General features: G+C 47.8%; 2 protein-coding genes across 11 annotated transcripts in view; one reads left to right on the forward strand and one right to left on the reverse strand.

Annotated features, from left to right (window-relative positions):
* The window catches only part of PPFIBP1 (PPFIA binding protein 1), a 150,877-nt gene that overhangs the window by 58,696 nt on the left and 69,032 nt on the right, over positions 1-23,149 (forward strand). For 2 of the 10 annotated variants that reach the window (XM_016191223.2, XM_060194564.1), the window contains exon 1: positions 694-1,599. The exons of 4 other annotated variants lie outside the window; for them this stretch is intronic. In XM_016191223.2, coding sequence (XP_016046709.1) covers positions 1,586-1,599 — 14 coding nt within the window. In that variant the 5' untranslated portion in view covers positions 694-1,585. Of the gene's footprint in view, positions 1-693; positions 1,600-23,149 lie in introns of those variants that run through there. 4 more of the 10 variants (XM_060194562.1, XM_060194568.1, XM_060194563.1 and 1 more) reach the window with 4 other exon arrangements.
* On the reverse strand, positions 6,817-10,848 carry C7H12orf71 (chromosome 7 C12orf71 homolog). Its single transcript, XM_060194557.1, has 3 exons — positions 10,399-10,848; positions 8,051-8,712; positions 6,817-7,183 (listed from the first exon to the last, which is right to left on the reverse strand). The coding sequence occupies exons 1-3, from the start codon at positions 10,442-10,444 to the stop codon at positions 6,920-6,922; spliced, it is 972 nt and encodes a 323-aa protein (XP_060050540.1). The 5' UTR covers positions 10,445-10,848; the 3' UTR covers positions 6,817-6,919.

Raw genomic sequence — 23,149 nt, forward strand, 5'->3', positions numbered from 1 at the left:
GTTTCAAAGCTTATGCAGATGGAATCCTGCAAAATCGTGAATTCTTTCATGTCCAGCCGAATGGATTTGGGATGCCACCTATTTACTTTTCCTTCCTCCTTACCACCACATGTACCTCAGGACCGCTGGACATTTCATCACTTCCAGTCTGGATGAATTGCTCACAGCACCCTGGGGGATATCTTTGTGTGTATCTTTTTTGGGGTATCTTTTTTGTCTGCCTGGGGAGTACTCCCTAATCCAGTCAGCCATGCCTAAAGGAGACTTTGAAAGTAAACAAGTAGGAAGAAGCCAAGCAGTGTTTCTGCTTTTTTGCCATGTTCCACACCACTTGGTCAAGAACATTGGGAAGGGAGATTCTTGTAGCTTTCTCTTGGTTTCAGGCAGGTGGGAGTCCTTGGGGGCTATGTGTGATATGTGAGGCTTGCTCCCCAGGTTCATAAGGGCTTAAGTTTCCTGTGACAGAAAGGGGTTGCAGAGAGCAGGAAGACCCAGGAGAGATACATGTCTGAAATGGTGGGATATGCCCCTAGCCACATCAGTACCCCTCTGGTACATGTGGCTGTAGGGGTTGAACCAGGAACCTCAGGTGAGGAAGTCTGATGCTCACCCAGCTGCTATTCAGATCTTTATTTTATTTTGCCTCCAGGGTTATTGCTGGGGCTCGGTGCCTGGACTACGAATCCATTGCTCCTGGAGGCCATTTTTCTCTTTATTTTATTTTTTTGTTTCCCTTGTTGTAGTTGTTATTAGTGTTGTTATAGCTGTTGTTGTTATTGGATAGGACACAGAGAAATGGAGAGAGGAGGGGAAGACTGAGACGGGGGAGAGAAAGATGGATACCTGCAGACCCACTTCACTGCTTGTGAAGCAACCCCCCTACCGCCCAGCCCCCTTTTATATTGATTTTAAACCTGAGACTATTTTTTTTGGTTTTTTTTGTAAAATATAGTGAAGACAAGCACACTTGTCCTCCCTGCCTCCCCTCAAGCTGCAGCCCAGAAGAGAGGTGAAAGGGAGACACTCGCGTCCTCAGTATGTCCCTCCCGGTGACTCAGTGGACTCTTGACTGCTGGCACGGTCTTGCCTGGCTAGTTCAGAAAGAAGCCAACCTAGCTGACTCACCAGAGTCAGCTCGTTTTTCATGAAGGGAAAATCTTAGTCGCATATATTAAAATCATTTGTTTTCTTTGTAAAGGCTTATTTGTTGAGACAGAGAGAAGACACAGCAGAGCATCACTCTGGTGTGGGGAGTCCTGGGGGGGGGGTGAACTGCATGCCTCTGTGCAAGTTGCAGGTCTTTCTGCCTCCAACCACTACACCCCTTCCCTGGCCACCGCACAGAACACTCGCCACTTTAGCCAGGCATTGTGGGCAGGTGTTCTGCTTATTACGTGAACACTTGTCATCGTTTGTGAACTCTGGACTTGCTACTCAGGGGGCAGCTGGTATTGATTAAATTTGATTGCCTTTGGCTCTGATCAACAAACAAGTCACAAGTGGAAACTACTAGGTTGACTAAAGAATAAAGAGGAAATTTGACCCAAGGTGCTGGACTTCCACTTTTGACTTTGCTGCTAACTAGATGTGGAACTTCAGGTATATCTTTTATCTTGGACTTCAGTTTCCTCCTGTATAAATTCCAGAAGTTAGTTAGGTCAGATGCTGTGAGTTCTCTAAATGCAATCCTGTGTCGCCTGGGGTGGGGTGGTGGGGATATTTGCATTTTTCTAAGGTTCTCTCATAGTCCAAATCAACAGTTACTATGACAAGCAGATCATGCTACTTAGGATCCTGGGGAAAAGGAGTATTTTTTTTTTTTTTTTTTTTGCCTCCAGGGTTATCACTGGGGCTTGGTACCTGCACTATGAATCCACTGCTCCTAGAGACCATTTTTCCCATTTTGTTGCCCTTGTTGTTGTCCTTGTTGTTGTTGCCATTGTTGTTGTTGGGTAGGACAGAGAGAACTGGAGAGAGGAGGGGAAGGCAGAGAGGGGGAGAGAAAGACAGACACCTGTAGACCTGCTTCACCACCCATGAAGTGAAACCCCTGCAGGTAGGAAGCCAGGGGCTCAAACTGGGATCCTTATGCCAGTCCTTGCGCTTCATGCCATGTACACTTAACCTGCTACGCTACTGCCCAACCCTCAAAAGGAGTAATTTTTTTTCTTTCTCTTTTCTGGTTTTTTTTTTTTTTTTTTTTTGCCTCCAGGGTTATTGCTGGGGCTTGGTGCTTGCACTACGAATCCACTGCTCCTGGAGGCCAGTTTCTTCCATTTTGTTGCCCTTGTTACCCTTGTTGTTGTTATTAATGTTATTGTTGCCATTGCTGTTGTTATTGGATAGGATAGGCAGAAATTGAGAGAGGAGGGAAAGATAGAGGAGGAGAGAAAGATAGACACCTGCAGACCTGCTTCACCGCCTGTGAAGCATCCCTTACAGGGCTGGAGCCAGGGGCTGGAACTGGGATCCTTACTCTGGTCCTTGCGCTTTGGGCCATGTGCACTTAACCTGCTACACTACTGCCCAGCCCCCTGAAAAGGAGTATTTTAAACCTATGGTTCAACTTCTCAAAGTCATGTCCAGAGTAGAGAAAAGCCTGAGCTCTTCCCAGATTGTTGAGACTGACGTAGGGCTGTGTGAGTGAGTATGGATGTTTTCACACTGGCATTTGCTATGGCCAGCTCTAGTCCACTTGCTGCATCCATTAAAAGATGCATGTGGGGAGTCGGGTGGTAGCACAGCGGGTTAAGCGCACATGGCGCAAAGCTCAAGGACCCGCATAAGGATCCCAGTTCGAGCCCCTGGCTCCCCACCTGCGGGGGGTCGCTTCACAGACGGTGAAGCAGGTTTGCAGGTGTCTATCTTTCTCTCTTCCGCTCTGTCTTTCCCTCTCTCCATTTCTCTCTGTCCTATCTAACAATGATGACATCAATAACAACAACTACAACAACAATAAAAAAGGGCCACAAAAGGGAAAATAAATAAATACATATTAAAAAAAAAAACCAAGATATATGTGTTGACCTAGGAATGACATGCACCAGTACTCAGGACTGGCATAGGACATTGGAATCTGTAGCAGAGCTGGTTGTCGAAAGCTGCCTTTGACCTGTTCTTAGGCCTCTAAAACCTCAGCTCCCACTAGGCAGTGACCCAGCTGGGAGTATTTCAAGTCACATTCCAGTCTGTCATTTCAGATGTGGATGGAAATAACATGTTAAAAATGCAGTTACAGGGCTGGGTGGTGGCACACCCAGTTGAGCGTATACTTACCACACACAGGACCCAGGCTCAAGCCACTGTTCCCCATCTGGTGTGTGTGTGGGGGAGCTTCACGAGTGGTGAAGCAGGGCTGCTGGTATTCCCCTTTCTTTCTCTCCCTCCCCTTTCAATTTTTCTCTATCAAATAAAAGTTAGATAAGTCAGAAACAAAAGGGTGAATGGGATGATCCCACTCATAGGCAGAAGTTGAAAAATAAGATCAGAAGGAAAAACACTAAGCAGAACTTGGACTTCATCAACAAGCAGCTCCCAATTGAAATCAATCGGGCATCAACAGAGTAGAATTCCTTTGAAAGGTGGAAGGTCACCAGAAATTATTTAGTAAGGGGATCTCTTGATCCAGGCTTATTATAATCCTTTGGATAATTTGTCCCTAGGCTTCCATACCCACCCTGTTCATGACAGGCTCACTCAGTGATTCCATGTTATCTGATGGGGTTCCTGTTTCATTCCTGAAAGCAGAGTGTTGTTCTCTTTGTTGGGGGACCCTTGAGGGCAGGGGAAGGGTAGCAGGAAAAATTTGAAAGCCCATCCATCCATCCATCTTGAAATTGGAGAGTACCATGATTGTAATATAAACTCTTCTACCATTCATAACAGAGAGAGGGAGACATTTTTTAAAACTTTTAATCATTTATTTTAAATTTATTTTATTTATCATTGCGTAGAGGCAGAAACTGAGAAGGGTGGGAAGAGGGAGAGAGAGACACCTGCGGTTTTGCTTCACCACTCATGAAGCTTTCCCCCTGCAGGTGGGAACCAGAGACTTGAACCCAGGTCCTTGTGCACTATAATGTGAGCATTTAGCCAGGTGTACCACTACCTGGCCCCCTGAGACTTTTGATTTTTGAAACAGTTAAGGATAGTACCCTGATTGCAACATAAACTCTCCCAGAGTTCATAGCAGAGAGTGTGCACCTCACACACCCTTGCCACCTTTCATGGTCACGAGTCTGCATGGCTGCATCTCTTAAATAGTGAGCTGCTCCAGCCCAAAGACTTGGTCCGTCCATCCTCTCTTCCTCCTTCCTTCCTTCCTTCCTTCCTTCCTTCCTTCCTTCCTTCCTTCCCTTTTCTTTATTGGCAAGCTAAAAGAATGCCTGGCATTCCTGTGTGCTAGATATTTGAGGAAGGAAGGGAGAGCAACGAGAGAGGAGTCAAATCCAGTAGAGGACAGGAAGGGAGTTGAGACTCCTGTGCGGGACCCACTGACCTCTGAAACCACCTGCAGTGATCAGAAACCAGAGGGGCAGAGGGAGGAGGGCCACTGTGCAAATAAGGAGGGAGCTGGGGGAGCAGGGGAGGGGGCTCCGCAGCCACCAGGGAGAGCTCTGGGCAGGAAGGAAGGGTGAGCGCAGCCTTCAGAGAGGCCAGGGTGCAGATTTCTAAAGGCCCAGAGGGAACTGGTCAGGAGAGCACCCTGCTGAAACCCTTGGGTAAACCCCCGCTTCTGCTATGAACTGATTCAGGGAATTCCCACTCTCGAGTAAACCTCTTGGATCAAGGCTTCTGTGGCAAAATCAGTAATGATAGCAACAAGAAGAAAATTACCTGTCTTTCCCTAATGGAGCAGAGCTCTCTCTTTCCCTGGTGGAGCACCACCAATGTGTCCTGGAGCCCCGCTTCCCCACTAGGGAAAGAGAGAGACAGGCTGGGAGTATGGATTGACCTATCAATGCCCACGTTCAACAGGGAAGCAATTACAGAAGCCAGACCTCCCACCTTTTGCATCCCACAATGACCTTGGGTCCATATTCCTAGAGGGTTAAAGAATAGGAAAACTATCAGGGAAGGGGATGGGATACGGAGTTCTGGTGGTGGGAATTGTGTGGAGTTATACCCCTCTTATCCTATAGACTTGTTGGTGTTTCCATTTTATAAATACAAATTACAAAATTAAAAAAATTATTATCTTTATTTATTTGTTGGATAGAGAGACAACCAGAAATTGAGAGGGAAGGGGGTGACAGAGAGGGAGAGAGACTGAGAGACACCTGCAGGGAGCCAGGTGGTGGCACACACACCTGGTTGAGTGCATATGTTCCAGTGCACAAGGACCCAAGTTCAGGCCCCCAGTCCCCACCTGCAGGGGGAAAGCTTTGATGGTGGTGAAGCAGGGCTGCAGGAATCTCTGTTTCTCTGCCTCTCTTATCTCCTCCTCCCTGGCTGTCTGCACCCAATAATTAAATGAAGATTTTTTTTTTAAAAAAAAGGAGATTAAAATGGCACAATTTGAATCCAAAAAAGAAAGAAAGGAAGGAAGGAAGGAAGAAAGAAAGAAAGAAAGAAAGAAAGAAAGAAAGAAAGAAAGGAAGAAAGAAAGAAAGAAAGAAAGAAAGAAAGAAAGGAAAGCACCTGTCACATTATGTCTTCAGGCCCCCTCTGAGGCAGCCCTGGTGTGTGCATGTGTGCCTTCCCTTTGGTGTGGATTGGAGGACAGAAGAGTCTCCTATCCTCCCCAGCGCCCCTTTCCTCCCCAGCGTTCACCTCTGGGCAGCCCACCCAGACCTGCCCACCTGCTGGGTTGGGAATCAGACAGGTGCTCTCGCTGCCATGCAAGTGGGGGGTGCTGGGCTTTAATGAAGTAATGGAGCAGCTCCAGGTTAGGAAAGGTGACTCTGCTCGCAACACCCAGGGAGTGTGCTGCTGCTGCCTTGTGTCCTTCCAGCTAGAATCAAGAGAATGGTCATAAGGGCAGAGAGCTGGCTCATCACTAGAGCATAGAACATGTATGGCTGCAGCCCCAGAAAGACCCAGGTTCAAATCCCCCATACTGCCACTTGCCAGAGCTGAGCAGTGCTCTGCAACTCTTATAATAACAAATAATCTATTTTCCCCCAAAATTTTAAATATATATTAAAAAAATTGTTCCCTATCAGGGCTATTGCTGGGGCTCAATACCAGCACTGCGAATTCACTGCTCCTGGTTGTTGTTTTTTCTTCCTTCTATTTTTTCTTTCCTTTTTTTTTTTTTTTAGATTTATTGGCTAGTACAGAGAAATTGAAAGGGGAGGGGGTAGGTAGAGAGGGAGAGAGAAAAAGATACCTGCAGACCTGCCTCACTGCTTGTGAAGTGTCCCCATGCAGGGGGGGATCAGGGGCTCAAACCCAGGTCCTTCTGCATGGTAACACATGCCTTTAACCTGGTATGTCACTACCTGGCCCCAATTTTTTTTTTTTTTTTTTTTTACCTCCAGGGTTATCGTTGGGACTCGGTGAATACACTACAAATCCACTGCTCCTGTGGCCATTTTCTCAAAAAAAAATTTTTTTTGATAGGACAGAAAGAAATTGAAAGAGGAGGGGGGGAGAGAGAAAGAGACAGAGAGAGATACATGCAGACCTGCTTCACTGCTTGTGAAGTGACCCCACCTGTCAAGAGCAGGAAAGAGATCATCACTCCGTTTACATGTGGTGCAAGGGAACTGAGGCAGGAACCTGAGGCCTGAAAGCCCAGTGCTTTGCCAGTTGAGCTACTTCCCCAGCCACAAGTGAACCTTAAAAAAAAAAAAGATGAACTGGAAGCAGAAAACATGAATAAAAAGACTATTTATTGAAAATTTGTATTCATGGGGAAAGCAATAAGTTCATAGGGAAGATCAAGGGTTATCTAAAGCAATTTATAAATCTGGTATTACACGGCGTCCTGATTCCAGGATTCTTGAGGTTGGATCTGTATGCCTCTGTGAAAGAGTCTCTTCTTCTCTGCAGGCCTCTGGGAGCTCCAGGTGGCTCTCCCTGGGAGAGAGGAGAGCAACAGCTGCCGGAGCCTGCGGAAGACCCCCCTCAAGTTCAGGCAGGACTGGGCTTGTGTGCTGGAGCTGGCATCCTCCTCTGGCAGGCTCCGTGTCTTGCAGGAGGTTCCTGGAGTGTTCCCTGGCGGCGTTGGCTGCCTTATCTGCCAAGGAACCCTAGATAGGTTAGAGCTAGGCACTCTGAACAGCACTGAGTCAGCATTCACCCACTGAGCAGCTTCACTTAATGGTCCTAAAACACAGTGCTTGCACACTACACATTGTAGTCCTTATAAAGAAAGAGAGGAGGGACCCCACAGCCCTGCCCACCCTCCATGGGGATCCCTGGGTGCTGTGCATGGTGCTGAGAGAGGAGAGACCCACAGTCCTGCCCACCCTCCATGGAGCTCCCTGGGTGCTGTGCATGGGGCTGAGAGAGGAGAGACCCACAGTCCTGCCCAATCTCCACGAGGCTTCCTGGTATTGTGCATGATGCTGAGAGAGGAGAGACCCCACAGCCCTGCCCAACCCCCATGGGCTCCCTTGGTGCTGTCCATGGTGCTGAGAGAGGAGAGGACCTCCCCCCCCCCTTTGCCCACCCTCCATGGGTCTCCCTGGGTGCTGCACATGGTTCTGGGAGAGGAAAGATCCCCACATCCTTGCTCCACCCTCCATGACACTCCCTGGGTACTGTGCCTGGTGCTGAGAGAGGAGAGACCCCACCACCACACTGCCCACCCTCCATGGAGTTCCCATGTGGTGCTGGGGCTTGAACCCAGGGCCTCACATACCATAAGGTATGCACTCTACCTCTTCTGCTATCTCCTAGTTTCCACATCAATTATTTTTGGTGAGTGGGTTGTAATTATCAGCCCTTTTTTTACTTGCATTCTCTCCTTCAGTGTTTCCCCCTCACCTCCACTCTGGCCCTCTCCTGGCTGTGGTCTGGCTTCTATGCCTAACCTCCAGAGATACTGTCCCCGCTCCCCTAGGGTTGTCACCTGCATGTCCTGAGGTAGGTCTGTACTCACCTCTGCCAGTTCACCTCCTAGGAGCCTTGGAGGGGCTGCTCTACTCTGGGTGGCATTTTCCTCGTGCAGTGGGCTGAGTCTGGGCAAGTCCTGATAAGGGACAGCGTTTGGAACCCTGGTTGGAGCCAGGCCAGGGCTGCCAGGCTCTTGGAAATCTTCTCCTGGTCCTGGCCCAAAGAGCACAGTATCCTCCTCATCTTTCTGATCTTCTAGAAACATTTCCAGCTTTTGCACCAGACTGTCCAGCTGGCAGAGGGTCAGTTCTGCCTTTCTGTGAGGGAACTTGCCTGCCCACAGGGCCTCTCCCTCACAGTCTCCGGGGGCTGCCTGGTTTGAGCTGGTGGAGCTTGCATCCATGTCCCAGGCCAGGCTGATGCTCAGCTTGCAGAACTGTTCCGGGCCGGCCTGCGCATGGCCTCCACCCCCGGAGAGCCTCCCTAGCCCCGTGGTCCTCCACGACCCCTGGATGGGAGGCAGGAAGTAGAGCGGAGCCCCCTCAGCAGCCGTGTCCTCACTGGAGGTGGGCGAGTCTGGGGGGGTGGTGTCCTCATTGGGGAAGTAGCCCACTGACAGGCTCAGCTCAGACCCGAAGCTGCTGTTGTGGTCGCTGTCTTTGGACGCTTGAGCCACTGCGTCCTGGACATCTCCCTCCTCTGGGGAAGCTGCACATGAAAGAAAGATTTTAGAAAAAGAAAGAACAGGTGGAAGTGGAGAGAAAGGTTTCTGGGGTGTGTGGTGGCCCACCTGATTGAACACACATGTTACAGTGTGCAAGGACCCAGGTTCAAGTCCCTGGTCCCCACCTGCAGGGGAGGGAAGCATGTCAGGTGGTGAAGCAAGTCTGCTTCAGGTCTGCCTCTGTCTCTCTCCCTTTCTATTTCCCCCTTCCCTTTTAACTTCTCCGTTTTTTTCTTCTTAATTTTTTTTATTATCTTTATTTATTGGATAGAGACAGCTAGAAATTGAGAAGGGTGGGGGAGAGAGACAGAGAGACACCTGCAACAGTACTTCACTACTTGTGAAGCTTTCCCCCAGAGGTAGGGAATGGGGCTTGAACCTGGGTCCTTGCACATTTTAACATGTGCTCAACCAGGTGCACCACAACTGGGTCTCCCCTCTGTTTCTAGCCAATAAAAGAAAAATAAATGGGAGTCAGGAGGTAGTGCAGTGAGTGGGTTAAGCACACGTGGCGCGAAGCTCAAGGACCGGCTTAAGGTTCCTGGTTCAAGCCCTCGGCTCCCCACCTGCAGGTGGGGGGTCACTTCACAAGCAGTGAAGCAGGTCTTCAGGTGTCTATCTTTCTCTCCCCCCTCTGTCTTCCCCTCCTCTCTCCATTTCTCTCTGTCCTATCTAACAGCAACGACATAATAATAACTACAACAACAACAACAACAAAAAAGGGAACAAAAGGGAAAATAAATAAATAAATGTTTAAAAAAAGAGGAAAAGAAATAAATTTAAAAACAAGGAGGGAGGTCATGGCACTTAGGTGGTGACATCATCCATTTAACTGCGTTTGAAGACCTTGTCTGAAAAAATAGGGGCCAAGTGGTTGTGCACATGGCACGGTACACGTGATACCATATGGAAAGATATAGGTTCAAGCCCCCCAGTCCCCACCTGAAGGGAGGGAGCTTTATGAGCAGTGAAGCAGGTCTGCAGGTATCTTTTTCCCTCTCCTTCTCTGTCTCCCTCCCCCTCTTAATTCCTCTCTGTTCTATATGTTTGTGGCTGACGATCATTGTCTGAGTATCTTTAGAAATGGAAAACAGTGTGAAGATGTGGGCACACTTGTCCCTGACCCATCTCCCTGTCCCCAGAGAATGTTTCCTGTAACACACTGTCACTCCATCTTTCATAGCTTCACACATGTGTGCTTGCATGTTCCTTTGTGCGCATACACACATGTCCACATGTGAGTGACATGGATGTGACTGCCCCCCCCCCATGATCCAGAAGGAGGCGCTTCTCTCTCTCTCTCTCTCTCTTTTTTTTTTTTTGCCTCCATGGTTATTGCTGGGGCTCGGTGCCAGCACTACGAATCCATTGCTCCTGGAGGCTATTTTTCCCATTTTATTGTTGCTCTTGTGTTTGTTACTGTTGTTACAGCTGTTGTTGTTGGATAGGACAGAGAGAAATTGAAGGGAAGACAGGAGGAGAGAAAGATAGACACCTGCAGACCTGCTTCACAGCTTGCAAAGTGAACCCCCTGTAGGTGGGGAGCTGGGCGCTTAAACTGGGATCCCTGTGCTGGTCTTTGCGCCATGTGCGCTTAACCTGCTGTGCTACTGCCCGGCCCCCTAGAGGTGCTTCTCTTTGAGGGCCCAGACTATAGTAAGCATACGTACACAGGGCTGTTTTGTCATCTGCCGTCACCTTCTCAGATTTGGACATCAGGGACAGTTATTGTTCCTATAAACCTGCGAGTGCTTGTGAAGAAGCCTCGTCTCTCCCAGTAGGTATCCCAGCCAGTGGGCATACAGGGCCACAGGTCACAATTGTGGGAACACCTCCTAATGGCAGTTAATGGCCTTCCTTGAAGGTCAGAGCCACCAGGTGCCCGTCCTACCCCGCCGTGACACCTCCTTTAACGCCCCTGTGACAGCCAGGCATGCCAGAGGGTGGCAGACCTACACACGTGTAGCCAACTGCCAGGGACCTGAGTTCAAGACCCTTCTGAGCTGAGTCTCACCAGCTGGAGGGCCAACTGCCAGAAGAGTGTGTTCTGGAACTGTTGGTTACCATGACAGCAGGGCACCCCCCCCCCCCCCCCCAGCTAGAAGTGAGGATTGAGGGATGTGGAGACAAAGAGGAAGCCCGGGAAACCCACCCTGGCTTCCAGAGGGTACTCTGTCCACTCCTTTCTCCCCCCCCCCCCAGGAAACAGGACAGATGAGGTGCATCTCCCCCGCCCCCACTGGCAGTGGGGGTGTCTGGGGCTGGGCTCAGAGCCCCTGGAAATGGACATAAACAGCCTGTGATGAGGCAGCAACTTGAAGTCAGTTCATTCTTTTATTTATTTATTTTGCCTCCAGGGTTACTGCTGATGCTGGAGCTCTCCAACAGGAGCTTGCACTACAAATCCACTGTTCCTGGAGGCCATTTTCCTCCCATTTTGTTGCCCTTGCCCTTATAGTTGTTACTGTTTTGTTATTGGATAAGGAGAGAGGGGAAGACAGAGATGGAAAGAGAAAGATAGACACCTACAGACCTGTTTCACCACCGGTGAAGCAACCCCGCTACTGCAGGTGGGGAGCTGGGGGCTCAAACTGGGATCCTTACACTGGTCCTTGTGCTTCGCACCATGTGTACTTAACACGCTGTGCCACTGTGTGTTAAAAAGTTCATTCTTTTTATTGGTCACTTCCTTGCCCTGGGAGGAGAAAGGAGACTCCCACAGCCAGGCTTGACATGAGTGGTGGGGGGTGGGGGGTGGTCCACAAGCCTCCTGTGGGGCTGCCTCTGTGCTGAGTATGTGGGGGAAGTGGGTGTCAGGGGCAATTGCGGGTGAGAGGAGACCTGGGGTCATGGAGCCTTGCTTCTCTGCTCAAGGAGGCTGGGTGCTACCCAGGGAGCCTGCACTCAGGGCTGTTCACTGGTGAGTCTTTTTCCTCAGCCTTACGCTCCCCAGTCCCTCAAAACTTTACCGTGACGTGGTTTGGGCAAAGCCTGCTGGACTCTGCAGTGTGAACACTACTGACCGACTTTCACAAGAAAGAAATCATTGTTGGGCTTGGGTGGGAGGAGAGGGGAGCACCAGTGGATAGAGGATATGCTTGAGGCTGGGCAGATAGCTCACCAGGTAGTACACAGGAACAGGACCCCATTCAAACACCACCACCACAGGCAGCAGTGCTGTTGTGTGTCTCTCTGTGCCTTTGTATCTGAATAAACAAGCTGGCCTGGGGATGGTGAAGTCATGTGTGTCTGAAAGGTTGTACACACACACGATCAATAAGGAACATGCCCAAGAAATGACTGGAGGGAAGGGCTGGGAGAGGACTCCCCCTGCAGATCACATGCCCCGTCTACTCTGTCTGTGAAGCCCTGGGTTCAAACCCCGGGTCCACATGAGGGGCACCATGGACGACTCTGGGGGAGCCCCATGGATGGTGGAATGGGACTCGGGTCTCCTCTCCCAATTAAAGAAGAAAAAAAATAGAGGAGACAGATCAGTCAGTTGTGGTGTTGCATATGCATGAGTCAGCCCTGGGTTTAATTCCTGGTGTGTATGCGTGTGTGTGTGTGTGTGTGTGTGTGTGTGTGTGTGTGTGTGTCCTGAAATGGCAAAAACATATATATATATATATCCCTTCAGGGTTATCACTGTGGCTTGGTGTCTGCACTATGAATCTACTGTTCCTGGAGGCCATTTTCCCCATCTTATTGGATAGGGCAGAGAGAAATTGAGAGGGGAGGGGAAGATAGTGGAGAGAGAGAGACACCTGCAGACCTGCTTCACCACCTGCCAGCTTCAGAGATGGGAGGAAGAACAAGCCTGGCAGAGGTGCCCATTCCATTCCCAGCTTACCATTAGCTGCTGGACTGGAAGACACTGCAGCAGTGTAAAAAAAAGGGTGGAGGTATAGCATATTGGTTATGCAAAGAGACTATAATACCTGAGGCTCTCAAATCCCAGGTTCAATCCCCCACACCACCATAAGCCAGAGCTGAGCATTGCTCTGGTAAAATAAATAAATAAATAAATAAAATCTTAAAACATAATAAATAAAGATTTATATTTTTAAAAAGTTTAAGTGAAGAGAATACATCAGACTCACCCAAGGCTAGTCGTTTTCATAGCCTTTAGATGCTGCATGCATCTACATGTATGTGTATGTGTATGTTTCCACTACACACACTATGTTACAAGGGGCCGGGGATGTTTTAATCAGAACAGGCTTTAAAGGGATTTGCATGTGTGTGAGGAAGGTGAGCACCAAGTGTTTTTGAGGAAAGCCCAGGGTTAACTCTAGGCCAGCATGTATCTCTTCCTTCTCTTTTATGTTTCAGAGATTGCTTCTCTCAGAGTGTTACTCAGTCACTTTTTTTTTAATCTCTGCCTGTGTCTTTGAGGTCTGTAAGAACTGCTTTGACAGTGCATCATCTCTGAACTACTTTGGGGAGTCGGGGGGTAGGGGCTCATACGCCCACTTGATGGGACGAGGTGTGGGACAGTTGTTTGCAGAGAGTTAAATTCAACTTTCATAACCAGAGCTGGGAAACATTTCTGACCGTGGAACAACAAATCAGCAGTTATAAATAATGCCACTTGCCACTTGACTGCTATTCAGGTATTTGCTCTTTACACCCAGGAGCCTGTGTTTAAATCCCATTGAGCTGAGTGTAAACAGGACCACATCACAAGCGATTATGGCTGACAGAGATGGAAGAAAGGCTGTCTTCCACAGGCATCTGGCTTGAAAGCAAAATTTAACTTTGTCTGTTTGCTTGTTCCTATTTTATTGGACAGGACAGAGAGAAATTGAGAGGGGGAGGGGGAGCTAGAGAGGGAGAAAGAGAGACACTTGCAGACTTGCTTTCACTGCTGGTGAAGCTTCCCCCTGCAGGTGGGGACCAGGAATTTGAGCCTGGATTCTTGTGCACCTCAACTGGGTGTGCCCAAGAAAGAAAGAAAAAGAAAAAATGAGGGGGGACAGGTGGTGGCACACCTGGTTAAGCGCTCACATCAGTGTCCCTACCTACGGGGGAAAGGTTTACAAGTGGTGAAACAGGGCTACAGGTGCCTTTCTGTCTCTCTTCCTCTCTCAACTTTTCTGTCTCTATCCAATAATAAAGAAATAAGTAAAAAAAAAAAAAAAAAAAAAAAAAGGTGGTCCGGAAGGTGGTGCAGGGGATAAAGCATCGGACTCTCAAACGTGAGGTCCTGAGTTCAATCCCCAGCAGCACATGTACCAGAGTGATGGCTGGCTCTTTCTCTCTCCTCCTATTTTTCTCATGAATAAATAAAATATTAAAAAAGAATATATTATATGTGTGGTCCAAGAGGTGGCACAGTGATAAAGCTTTGGGCTCTCAAGCATGAGGTCCTGAGTTCTATCTCCGGCAGCACATGTGCCAGAGTGATGTCTGGTTCTCTCTCTCTCCTGTCTTTCTCACAAATAAATAACATCTTTAAAAAAAAAAAAAAAGACTGAAAAAGGAAAAAGGGAAAAAAAACCACCACTTCCTCAGTTATCTGTCAGCACAGAGAGACACACTGTTGGGAAATTATCCCACAATGTTCTCAAGGACAGTGTGGGCTGTGCTTATTTTCAAACCTTAGGGCCAGTAGAGCAGGAACAGTTAGGAGCCCAGCTTAGGAACCAAATAAGCTCTTTTCTTTTTGTGTCTTGATTCTGGGTTCATCTCTGTGCTTCCTATTGAAGAAACTGTGTGTCCAAGTCCGTGGATATTGTCAAAATGACCTCCTCCTGCAGCCATGGTGGTGAAATTTCAATATCCAGGGCCCCAAGATGACCTCACCAATGCTTCCCAAAATTTCCCCTCTCCAGAGCCCTACCCGACTAGGGACAGATAGAAATAGCAAGGCTGGGAAGGGGAGGGTGGCGGTAGCACAGGGGGTTAGGTGCACATGACAAACACAAGGACCGGCTTAAGGATGCTGGTTCGAGCCCCTGGCTCCCCATCTGCGTGGGGTGGGGGTTGCTTCACAGTTGGTGAAGCAGGTCTGTAGATGTCTGTCTTTCCCTCCCCTCTCTGTCTTCCCTTCCCTCTCTTGATTTCTCTCTGTCCTATCCAACAACAAGAACAACAAGGGTAGCAAAACTGGGAAAAAATGGCCTCCAGGAGCAGTGGATTCACAGTGAGGCACTGAGCCCCAGTGATAACCCTGGAAGCAAAAAAAAAAAAATAGCAAGGGGGTATGGATCCACCTACCAACATCCATGTCCTTTTTGTTATTGTTTTTCTTTTTTCCTACAGCTCTGGGGAGCTGCATTACTGAGTGGTCTCCCCACCCTGTGTTTTATTTTTGGTGTAGCCTTCAGCTATTCCCTCCAGTTTGATCAGAGTCTGATCACCTCCTCAACAAAACTTGTCCATGCCCACTACCTCTTGGCCTTAAAGTCTGTATCATGGGCCCCCCTAGGAGGAGGAGGCAGCTTTGGGGAGACAGTACAGTGGTTCTGCAAACAGACTTTCCTGCCTGCAGCTCCAAGGTCCCAAGTTTAATCCCCAGCACTACCATTAACCAGAGTTGAGCAGGACTCCAGTTTAAACAAAGAACCATAATAGCATGGCTTTACCCTTTAATACTAGGCTTAGTTCTCTCTTTGCACAGAATTTTCTTGTGCCTGGGAGTAGTTTTTAGTACTTGTTAAGTGTTTATTTTTTAAATGCTAGGCAGTTGAAAGCACTCACAGGCTTCTCTTCAGTATACTGATAGTAACAATTCGAAAAATAGATTCCATAGTTTCAGCCATGTGAGTTCAGGCATCTACTTTCCTCCCTCCCTTCCCACTCTCCTTCCTTCCCTCCCTTCCTTTTTTTTCCTTCTTTTTTTTCCTTCCCTCCCTTCCTTCCTTCACCTGCTTCTCTCTTTCTCTTTCTGTCTCTCTCTCCCCCCAACATGTCAGCTAAGAAAGAAAAAAGAAATATTGGGAGTTGGGTAGTCGTGCAGCAGGCAGTAGTGCAGGTGGCGCAAAGTGCAAGGACCAGCATAAGGATCCCGGTTTGAGCCCCCGGCTCTCCACCTGCAGGGGAGTCGCTTCACAAGTGGTGAAGCAGGTCTGCAGGTGTCTTTCTCCCCCTCCTCCCCCGTCTTCCCCTCCTCTCTCTATTTCTCTCTCTCTATTTCTACCCAACAACGACAACAACAACAACAACAACTATAAAAATAAAGCAACAAGGGCAACAAAAGGGAATAAATAAATAAACAATTTTAAAAAATGTCAACATCTCTCTTACTATATAACCAGGAGTGTAACTTGAACACCTAGTTTGCAAGAGAACCCGACGATAGACAGTTTAGGTCTTTTCATGATGATAGCAACCTGACTCCTCACAAACAGCCCCCTGACCCCAGTGTCCTACTCTTCCCTATCCACTCTGCATGCTAGTGAGAGTCCTTCCTTTCCCACGCAGTGTGAGCTTTAGACTGGGTTTTAAGAGTGACACCCTGAAACCTGAGTGCAAAGTAGGAAGCTTTGATGGCTGCAGAAGATAGAACTTTTAGTGCTGCAATGAAAACACAGTGGTCCGGGCGGTGGTGCACTCAGTTGAGCTCACACGTTGCTGTGAGCAAGGACCCGGGTTTGAGCCCCCCTGCTTCTCACCTGTAGTAGGGACAGCTTCACAAGCGGCGAAGCAGGTCTGCAGGTGTCTGTCTCCCTCTCTGGCTCCCCTCCCATCTCAATTTTTCTCTGTACTTTCAAATAATATAGCAAGGAAGAAAATATATACAGATATATAGCTGCCAGAAGTGATGACTTTGTAGTGCCAAGTCAGCATGGAGCCCCAGCGATAACCCTGGTGGCAATAAAGAACACAACAAAACAGAATGGACAAGAAATAACATAGTTTTGTTGGTGGTGCATCACAATTAATGGTGTAAGATCTGATCCATTTGGATCCAGTGCTGTGAGCATTAAGGTCATGGGGCCAGCAAAGCCTCTGGGTCACTGTCGCTGATGACCATTTCTGACTGTTGCCCCCTTCCTAGCTGTGGGGGTTCTTCTGCTCCCCTGTGCTCTTTAACTGCCACCCCCATCATCCATAGGTGCGTATGTGCTTCTCTGAAAACTAGTTGCCTCAGCCTCTCCAGGGAGGGCCTGCACTTAACTCCCCTTTCCAGCCCATCATGGCTCTGTTCTTGCTGTAAAACCCCGTCTAAGCCAGTCTGGCTGGCGAGATGGCCCCGTGCTTGGAGTACACAGCAAGGCCCAGCTGCTAGGCAATCCCTGCCTGGCCTCGGCATCTCACCACCACTCATGAAGCTTCCCCCCTGCAGGTGGGGACCAGGGGTTTAAACACAGGGCCTGAATGCACACATATATGTGTGCATTCTCCTGGGTGCACCATCACCCTGCCCCTACTTTTCATTATTGTAGGAACCTTTTGCCAGCTCACATATGGATATCATTAAATATATACATACTTAAGTATAGATATTTAATTTATATATATGTATACCGGGTGGTAGTGCAGTGGGTTAAGCGCACATGGTGCAAAGCACGAGGACCGGTGTAAGGAACCTGGTCATAGGCAGTGAAGCAGGTCTGTAAGTGTCTATTTTTTTCTCCCCTTCTCTGTCTTTCCCTCCTCTCTCCATTTTCTCTCTGTCCTATCCAGCAACAATGACAGCAGTAACAACAACGATAAACAACAAGGGCAACAAAAGGGGAAAAAGAGCCTTCAGGAGCAGTGGATTTATAGTGCAGGCACTGAACCCCAGCAATAACCCTGGAGACTATGTATGTATATATCTCCACCAGGATTATCCCTGAGACTCAGTGCTTGCATGACCCCACCATTCCCAGTGATCATTTCTTAAAATATACTTTGTTTTATTTAAAGTGGCAGGGAGGGCAGAACCAGAGCACTGCTCAGCTCTGGCTTATGGTGGTGCAGGGAGTTGAAACTTGGACTTTGAAGCCTCAACCATAAAAGTCCTTTTGCAGAACCATTATGCTACATCCCCCAACCCCAATATTTATTATTATTATTAATTATTATTATTATTATTTGATAGAGGATGAAAAACAGGTCCTAGATAGTGAAGAGGAAACACCTGCAGCACAGCTCCACTGTGCCTGAAGCTTCCCTCCCTACAGGTGTGGGCCGAAGGCTTGAAACTGAGCTCTTGCTCATGCCAACATATGCCTTCTACCTGGTGAGGCACCATTGTACTCTCATTATAAATACTGATAGCACAGAGCCCAGAGGATCATCCCCTTCTCCCCCCCCATTTCCTTTCTCACATGAATCCTCCTTGATTTGTCCCATCATCTTTGTGGCTTTTGATCTGAGTGAGCCAGAGTAGATGCTTTTGCTGGCACACAGCACTTCTCTTTTGTCCCTTCCCTTCCCTTCCTTTTCTTTCTTTTTTTTAAAGATTTTTTTTTTTTTATGAACATGAGAAAGGGGTTAGAGAGAATCAAAGTATCACTCTGGCACAGGTGATGCTGGGACTCAAACTCAGAACCTCATCTTTGAGGATCCAAAGCTTTGTCCACTGCAATCCCTCCCAGGTCTCTCAGTGCCCCTCTCCTATGTCCTACTTCACAGCTCTCTGTTTTGCTTGCGTTTCCATTTTTTGAGTGTGTGTGTGTGTGTGTGTGTGTGTGTGTGTGTGCGCGCGTGCGTGTGTGTGTGTTTATGCAGGTGGTTTGGACAAGTATTTTCTTATTTGGTTTGTAAATATTTGCTGAGCCCTGGGCATGTTTGAGGTTATGACAGAAAAAGAAAATATTGAAGACAGCGTGTCATGTTCAAGGGTATTTGCAAGTTCAGTAGTCTGGGAGAGGGGTGGTTGGCCAGAGAAAGCATCAGTGCTGAGGGCTGAGGGTGTCTCTCTCTCTCTCTCTCTCTCTCTCTCTCTCTGTCAGTGACGTAAAGTGGTGAAATCTGAGCTCAGAAAGAAATGAAGAAAGGAGCAGACATCATGGAAAATCTCAGATATAAACGTGTAGGTTAAACAGCGCAATGCCGCTTGGCTGCTTCTCACTCAGCAGTTAATGGCTGACTCACACCTGTAGAGAGATCTCTGCTCCCTTCTCAGAGATTAGCGTAAAATGAAACACAGGTAGCACAGCGATAGACCATGAAGGTTTTGCCAGTCTCCTGAAAAAGATACAGCTCTTGTGAATGTGATATCAGCCCATCAATATTGTGAACCGCTCGGCCGTTTCTGGTTAGACCCTCAGCATTCACATTCATCTTGCAACTTGACAAAATCTTTTAATGTGCTGTAACATCAGCAATCACTCCTGTTTGCCTATTCCCAGCTGTTCTGTTTCTCTGCCTGCCCCCCCCCCCCCCCCACTGCCTTGTTCTGCCTTCCCTGGGTGTCCTGAACTCACTGCCAGGGGCTGAGAGCAGGCAGGATGGGGAAGGGGCTGGGACCCGCACACTGGATGAGGGGAAAATGGCATGAGGGAGCTCAGAGAACCGGGAGGCTCACCTGCAAGTCTTTAAACTATCTCAGGCAGGGCAGACAGCTTAAAGGTTGTGCAAAGAGACTCTAATGCCTGAGACTCCGAAGTCCCAGGTTCAATCCCTGGCACCACCATATGCCAGAGCTGAAAATCTCTCTCTGTATAAATCTATATATCTTTCTCTCTCATTAAAATAAATAGGAGCTGGAGCCAGGCAGTGGTGCACCTGGTTAAGTGCACATTACAGTGTGCAAGGACCCAGGTTCAAGCCCCTCCCCTGCTCTGTCTCTCTCCCTCTTTATCACCTCTTCCCTCTTGATTTCTGGCTGTCTCTATCCAATAAGTAAAGATAATAAAAAAATTAAAACAAAACATATTGAGGAAAATAAGCAAACTAGCCCAGGCAGAGTTTAATCTGTGATGTTCAAAGGGAGAGGGTTGTGGCATTGAGACCTGAATGTCTTCTTGGGGCTGTTAGTTGCGGATAAGAAGAAAGTGGCAGAGGCAGGGAGGCAGCTCTGCACTTATTTGCTTTGGTGTCACCTCATGTAGGCGAGGCCTGTCCCAGAGGACAGAGAGGTCTGTCCTCTTCTCTCCTGCAGGGAACCCTGGCCGGCTTGTCAACACACCCACACAGCTGGGCTGTCCTGGTGTTTCAAGTGCTGATGGGGGTGGGGCTCCCCCCCCCCCCCCCCCGGGGAATCCACCCATCCCACCAGTTCCCTGGGATGCTTCTCTGTCTGGTCCAGGACTCCTTCCTGCTTCTCCCTCTTGCTTCCCTTCCTCTGGCCCTGCCTCCCTTGCCACACACATTGTGAGTCTGTGTAGGGTGGGGGCTGCTGAGGCACCACTGGATGACTTAATGGACACTACCTTGTTGGCAATGACCACAGGATAAGGTGCTCTGCCAGCCACCATGATGTGTGTGAACTTTCTCCCTTTCTCTTTCCAGGGTGTCTGAATCACTGTGAATGGTATTCTTCTCCAGACACTAAATTGGAAGTTGTTTCAAAAGTCAGCATTTTACATAGGGAAATCCCAGAAAGCAAGGGCAACTGTCATTCTCCCCAAAGTTTAATGCACTTTTTACTTCTCTTAAGAATTTTTTTTTTTAAGAGAGAGAGAGAGAGAGAGAGAAAGAAAGAAAGAAAAGTAGATAGCAGAGCCCTGCTCAGCTCTGGCTGATGGTGGTGCTGGGTTCTGAACCTCGGCCCTCGGAGCCTTAGGCATGAAAGTCTTTTTGTAGAAGCGTTATGCTGTTCACAACACTGTTCCCCAGTCCACACTTAATATTCTTATTCCCTCTTTCTCCCTCTCCCTCTCTCCCTCTCCCCCCTTTCCTTTCCTCTCTTCCTTCCTCCTTCCGTTTGCTCCCTCCATCCTTTTTTTCTTCCTCCCTCCCTTCCTCTCTCTCTTTCCTTCCTCCTCCTCTCTGTCTCTCTCTCTCTCCCCTCAGAGAGCCTGGGCAGCTGGCCTGACCTAAAACACCAGTTATTTATATGCAGAAAAGTTATAGTTTGCTGCTAGCCCTTCAGCCACCCCACCCTTCAATGGAACTTTCTCTCATATTTTCCTTTATTCAGATTTGCTTGAAATGGGTCCTGACCAAACCTGAAATACATCCCAATAATGTTGTCCCTGCTGGTTTTCTTTCTGTTTCTCACTAGAGGACCGGATGGAGTGTTATGCTCCGGAGAGTGCTTTCCTGAGACTTTATTAAACTTGTTTTTATTATGTGATTGGAACAGCAAGTGGCTAGAGAGAACTTGAGCAGAGTGAGCTCATCTTTGCCCACATACCCAGCCAAGCAGGGCTCTCTCCAGGTTGGGCTCTGATCTTGAGCCCAGACCTCGCGCTGGTGTGGTAGTTGGAGTCCTGCTGCTTTTCCTTCAACAGCTAGTTCAAGGAAGTGCCTATTGCCTGTTCGTTTGTTTTAATCTGTTGATACAAATAAGGGGCCAGAAGACAGCTCACATGGTAGGGTACATATCTTACCATGCAGGTGATCCAGGTTCAGAACCCAGCACCACTTGGAAGATGCCAAGGCACCTGGGGGAAGCTCTCTCTTCTCTGGTGCTGTGGTGTCTCTCTCCCTCTCTGAAATAAAAATAATGAAATAAAAATCAGCCTAGGAGCGGCATCATCATACTCAAGCAGCAAACCCCAGGGCTGCAAAAAAAAAAAAAAAAAAGAAATTAATAAAATAGTATTAGCAAAGAATCCTGTCGTCATGTGAGAATTATTGGATGCTGGCATTTAAACTTATTTATTACCTTTTGTTGCCCTTGTTTTATTGTTGTAGTTATTATTATTGTTATTGATGTTGTTGTTGGATAGTACAGAGAGAAATGGAAAGAGGTGGGGAAGACCGAGAGGGGAAGAGAAAGACACCTACAGACCTGCTTCACCTCCTGTGAAATGACTCCCCTGCAGGTGGAGAGCTGAGGGCTTGAACCGGGATCCTTATGCTGGTCCTTGCACTCTGCACCACCTGTGCTTAACCCACTATGCTACTGCCTGACTCCCCATTTAAACTTCTTGCATAGTGTCATGCAACCAAAAGACCAAATGGTAACCAGTAGCTTCCTAGCTAAGCAACAAGGAGACCCTTGAGCGAGGAGAAGAAAGTTTCAGTCTTTGACGACCTCAGTATAGAGACCTGGACCACTCACTTTCCTGAATTTGTGACGTCTTCATGTGTCCACTTCTGTTAACAGTCATTTATTTCATTTCTAACAAGAATCAGTGTCCCCACTTCCTGCCCGCTCAGAGTGCCATGGGCATGTCTGAAGTGTGTAGTCTGATGAGTTTTGACAGAGAAGCATGTGTGCCCACAGTGCTGAGTACTGTGTCAGTACTGAGCATCTCCTTTAATCAACTGGCCACTTTCCACAAGTACCTGGTGTCCTACTTGGTGTCACCACAGAGTGCCTGTTCTTGACTATCATTTTTTTTTTAATTTTACAGAATTACATGTCGACAGGGGTTTGACCATTCCCACCACCAGAGTTCTGAATCTTTAGTCTCCTCCACTGCAATCCATCACAGTTCCCCTAAGGCTGTGGACATGGGCCAACCATCATCTCTACAACTGTCTATCCACATTTATACATAGTTGCCGCTTTATTTTCTGATTCAATCCTCTCATTCCCTCCAAGCCACTCATGACAACATAACTACCTCTATATGTCTCTCTCCTTTTTGTTCAGTCTTTCTGAGTGCTGATGGAGCTGGAGTTCAGATCCCTCTTATCTTCATCCTATCGCTTCTCCCCCGAAGGGGGTATGGATCAAGGTTGTTCTGGGGGAGTAGAAGCTAGTAGTTCTGGCTTCTGTAATTGCTTCTCCACTGGACATGGGCGTTGACAGGTCAATCCCCAGTCTGTTTCTCTCTGTCCCTAGTGGACCAGAGCTCAAGGGTCCAGGACACACCATTGACGTTGTCTACCCAGATAATTGACTATCATTTTTTTTTTTTTTAATATTGACTATCATCTTAAGAGGAATGCTCACTTAGCTGCTTCTGGCTTTTTGCTCAATATAATGTTATATGTCAGGTTTTTTTAAAATTCATACATTATTTATTACTGAAGAGAGAGAGAAGTTGAGAAGGGAGAGGGAGAGAGACACCTGCAGTGCTGCTTGACCACTTGTGAATCTTTCCCCCTGCAGCTGGGGACCAAGGGGCTTGAACATAGGTCTTTGCATACTATAATGTGTATGCTTAACCAGGTGTGCCACCACCTGGCCCCTCCGTTTTTTTTTTAATGATTTAATAATTGATTTACATAATTACAAAGTAATAACATTCCCACCTCCAGAGTGATATTCCCCATCCCCTCCATTGTAAACTGTAGTAGTTCTCCCAAAGTCACTGATAGGGGTTGACTTTATATCACTATATATTTATGTCTATATCTGTCTATATCTATCTGTTTTTTTGTTCATTTATTTATTAATGGATAGAGACAGAGAGAAACTGA

The sequence above is a fragment of the Erinaceus europaeus genome, chromosome 7 (assembly GCF_950295315.1).
Source record: "Erinaceus europaeus chromosome 7, mEriEur2.1, whole genome shotgun sequence".
Classification (NCBI taxonomy): Eukaryota; Metazoa; Chordata; class Mammalia; order Eulipotyphla; family Erinaceidae; genus Erinaceus; species Erinaceus europaeus.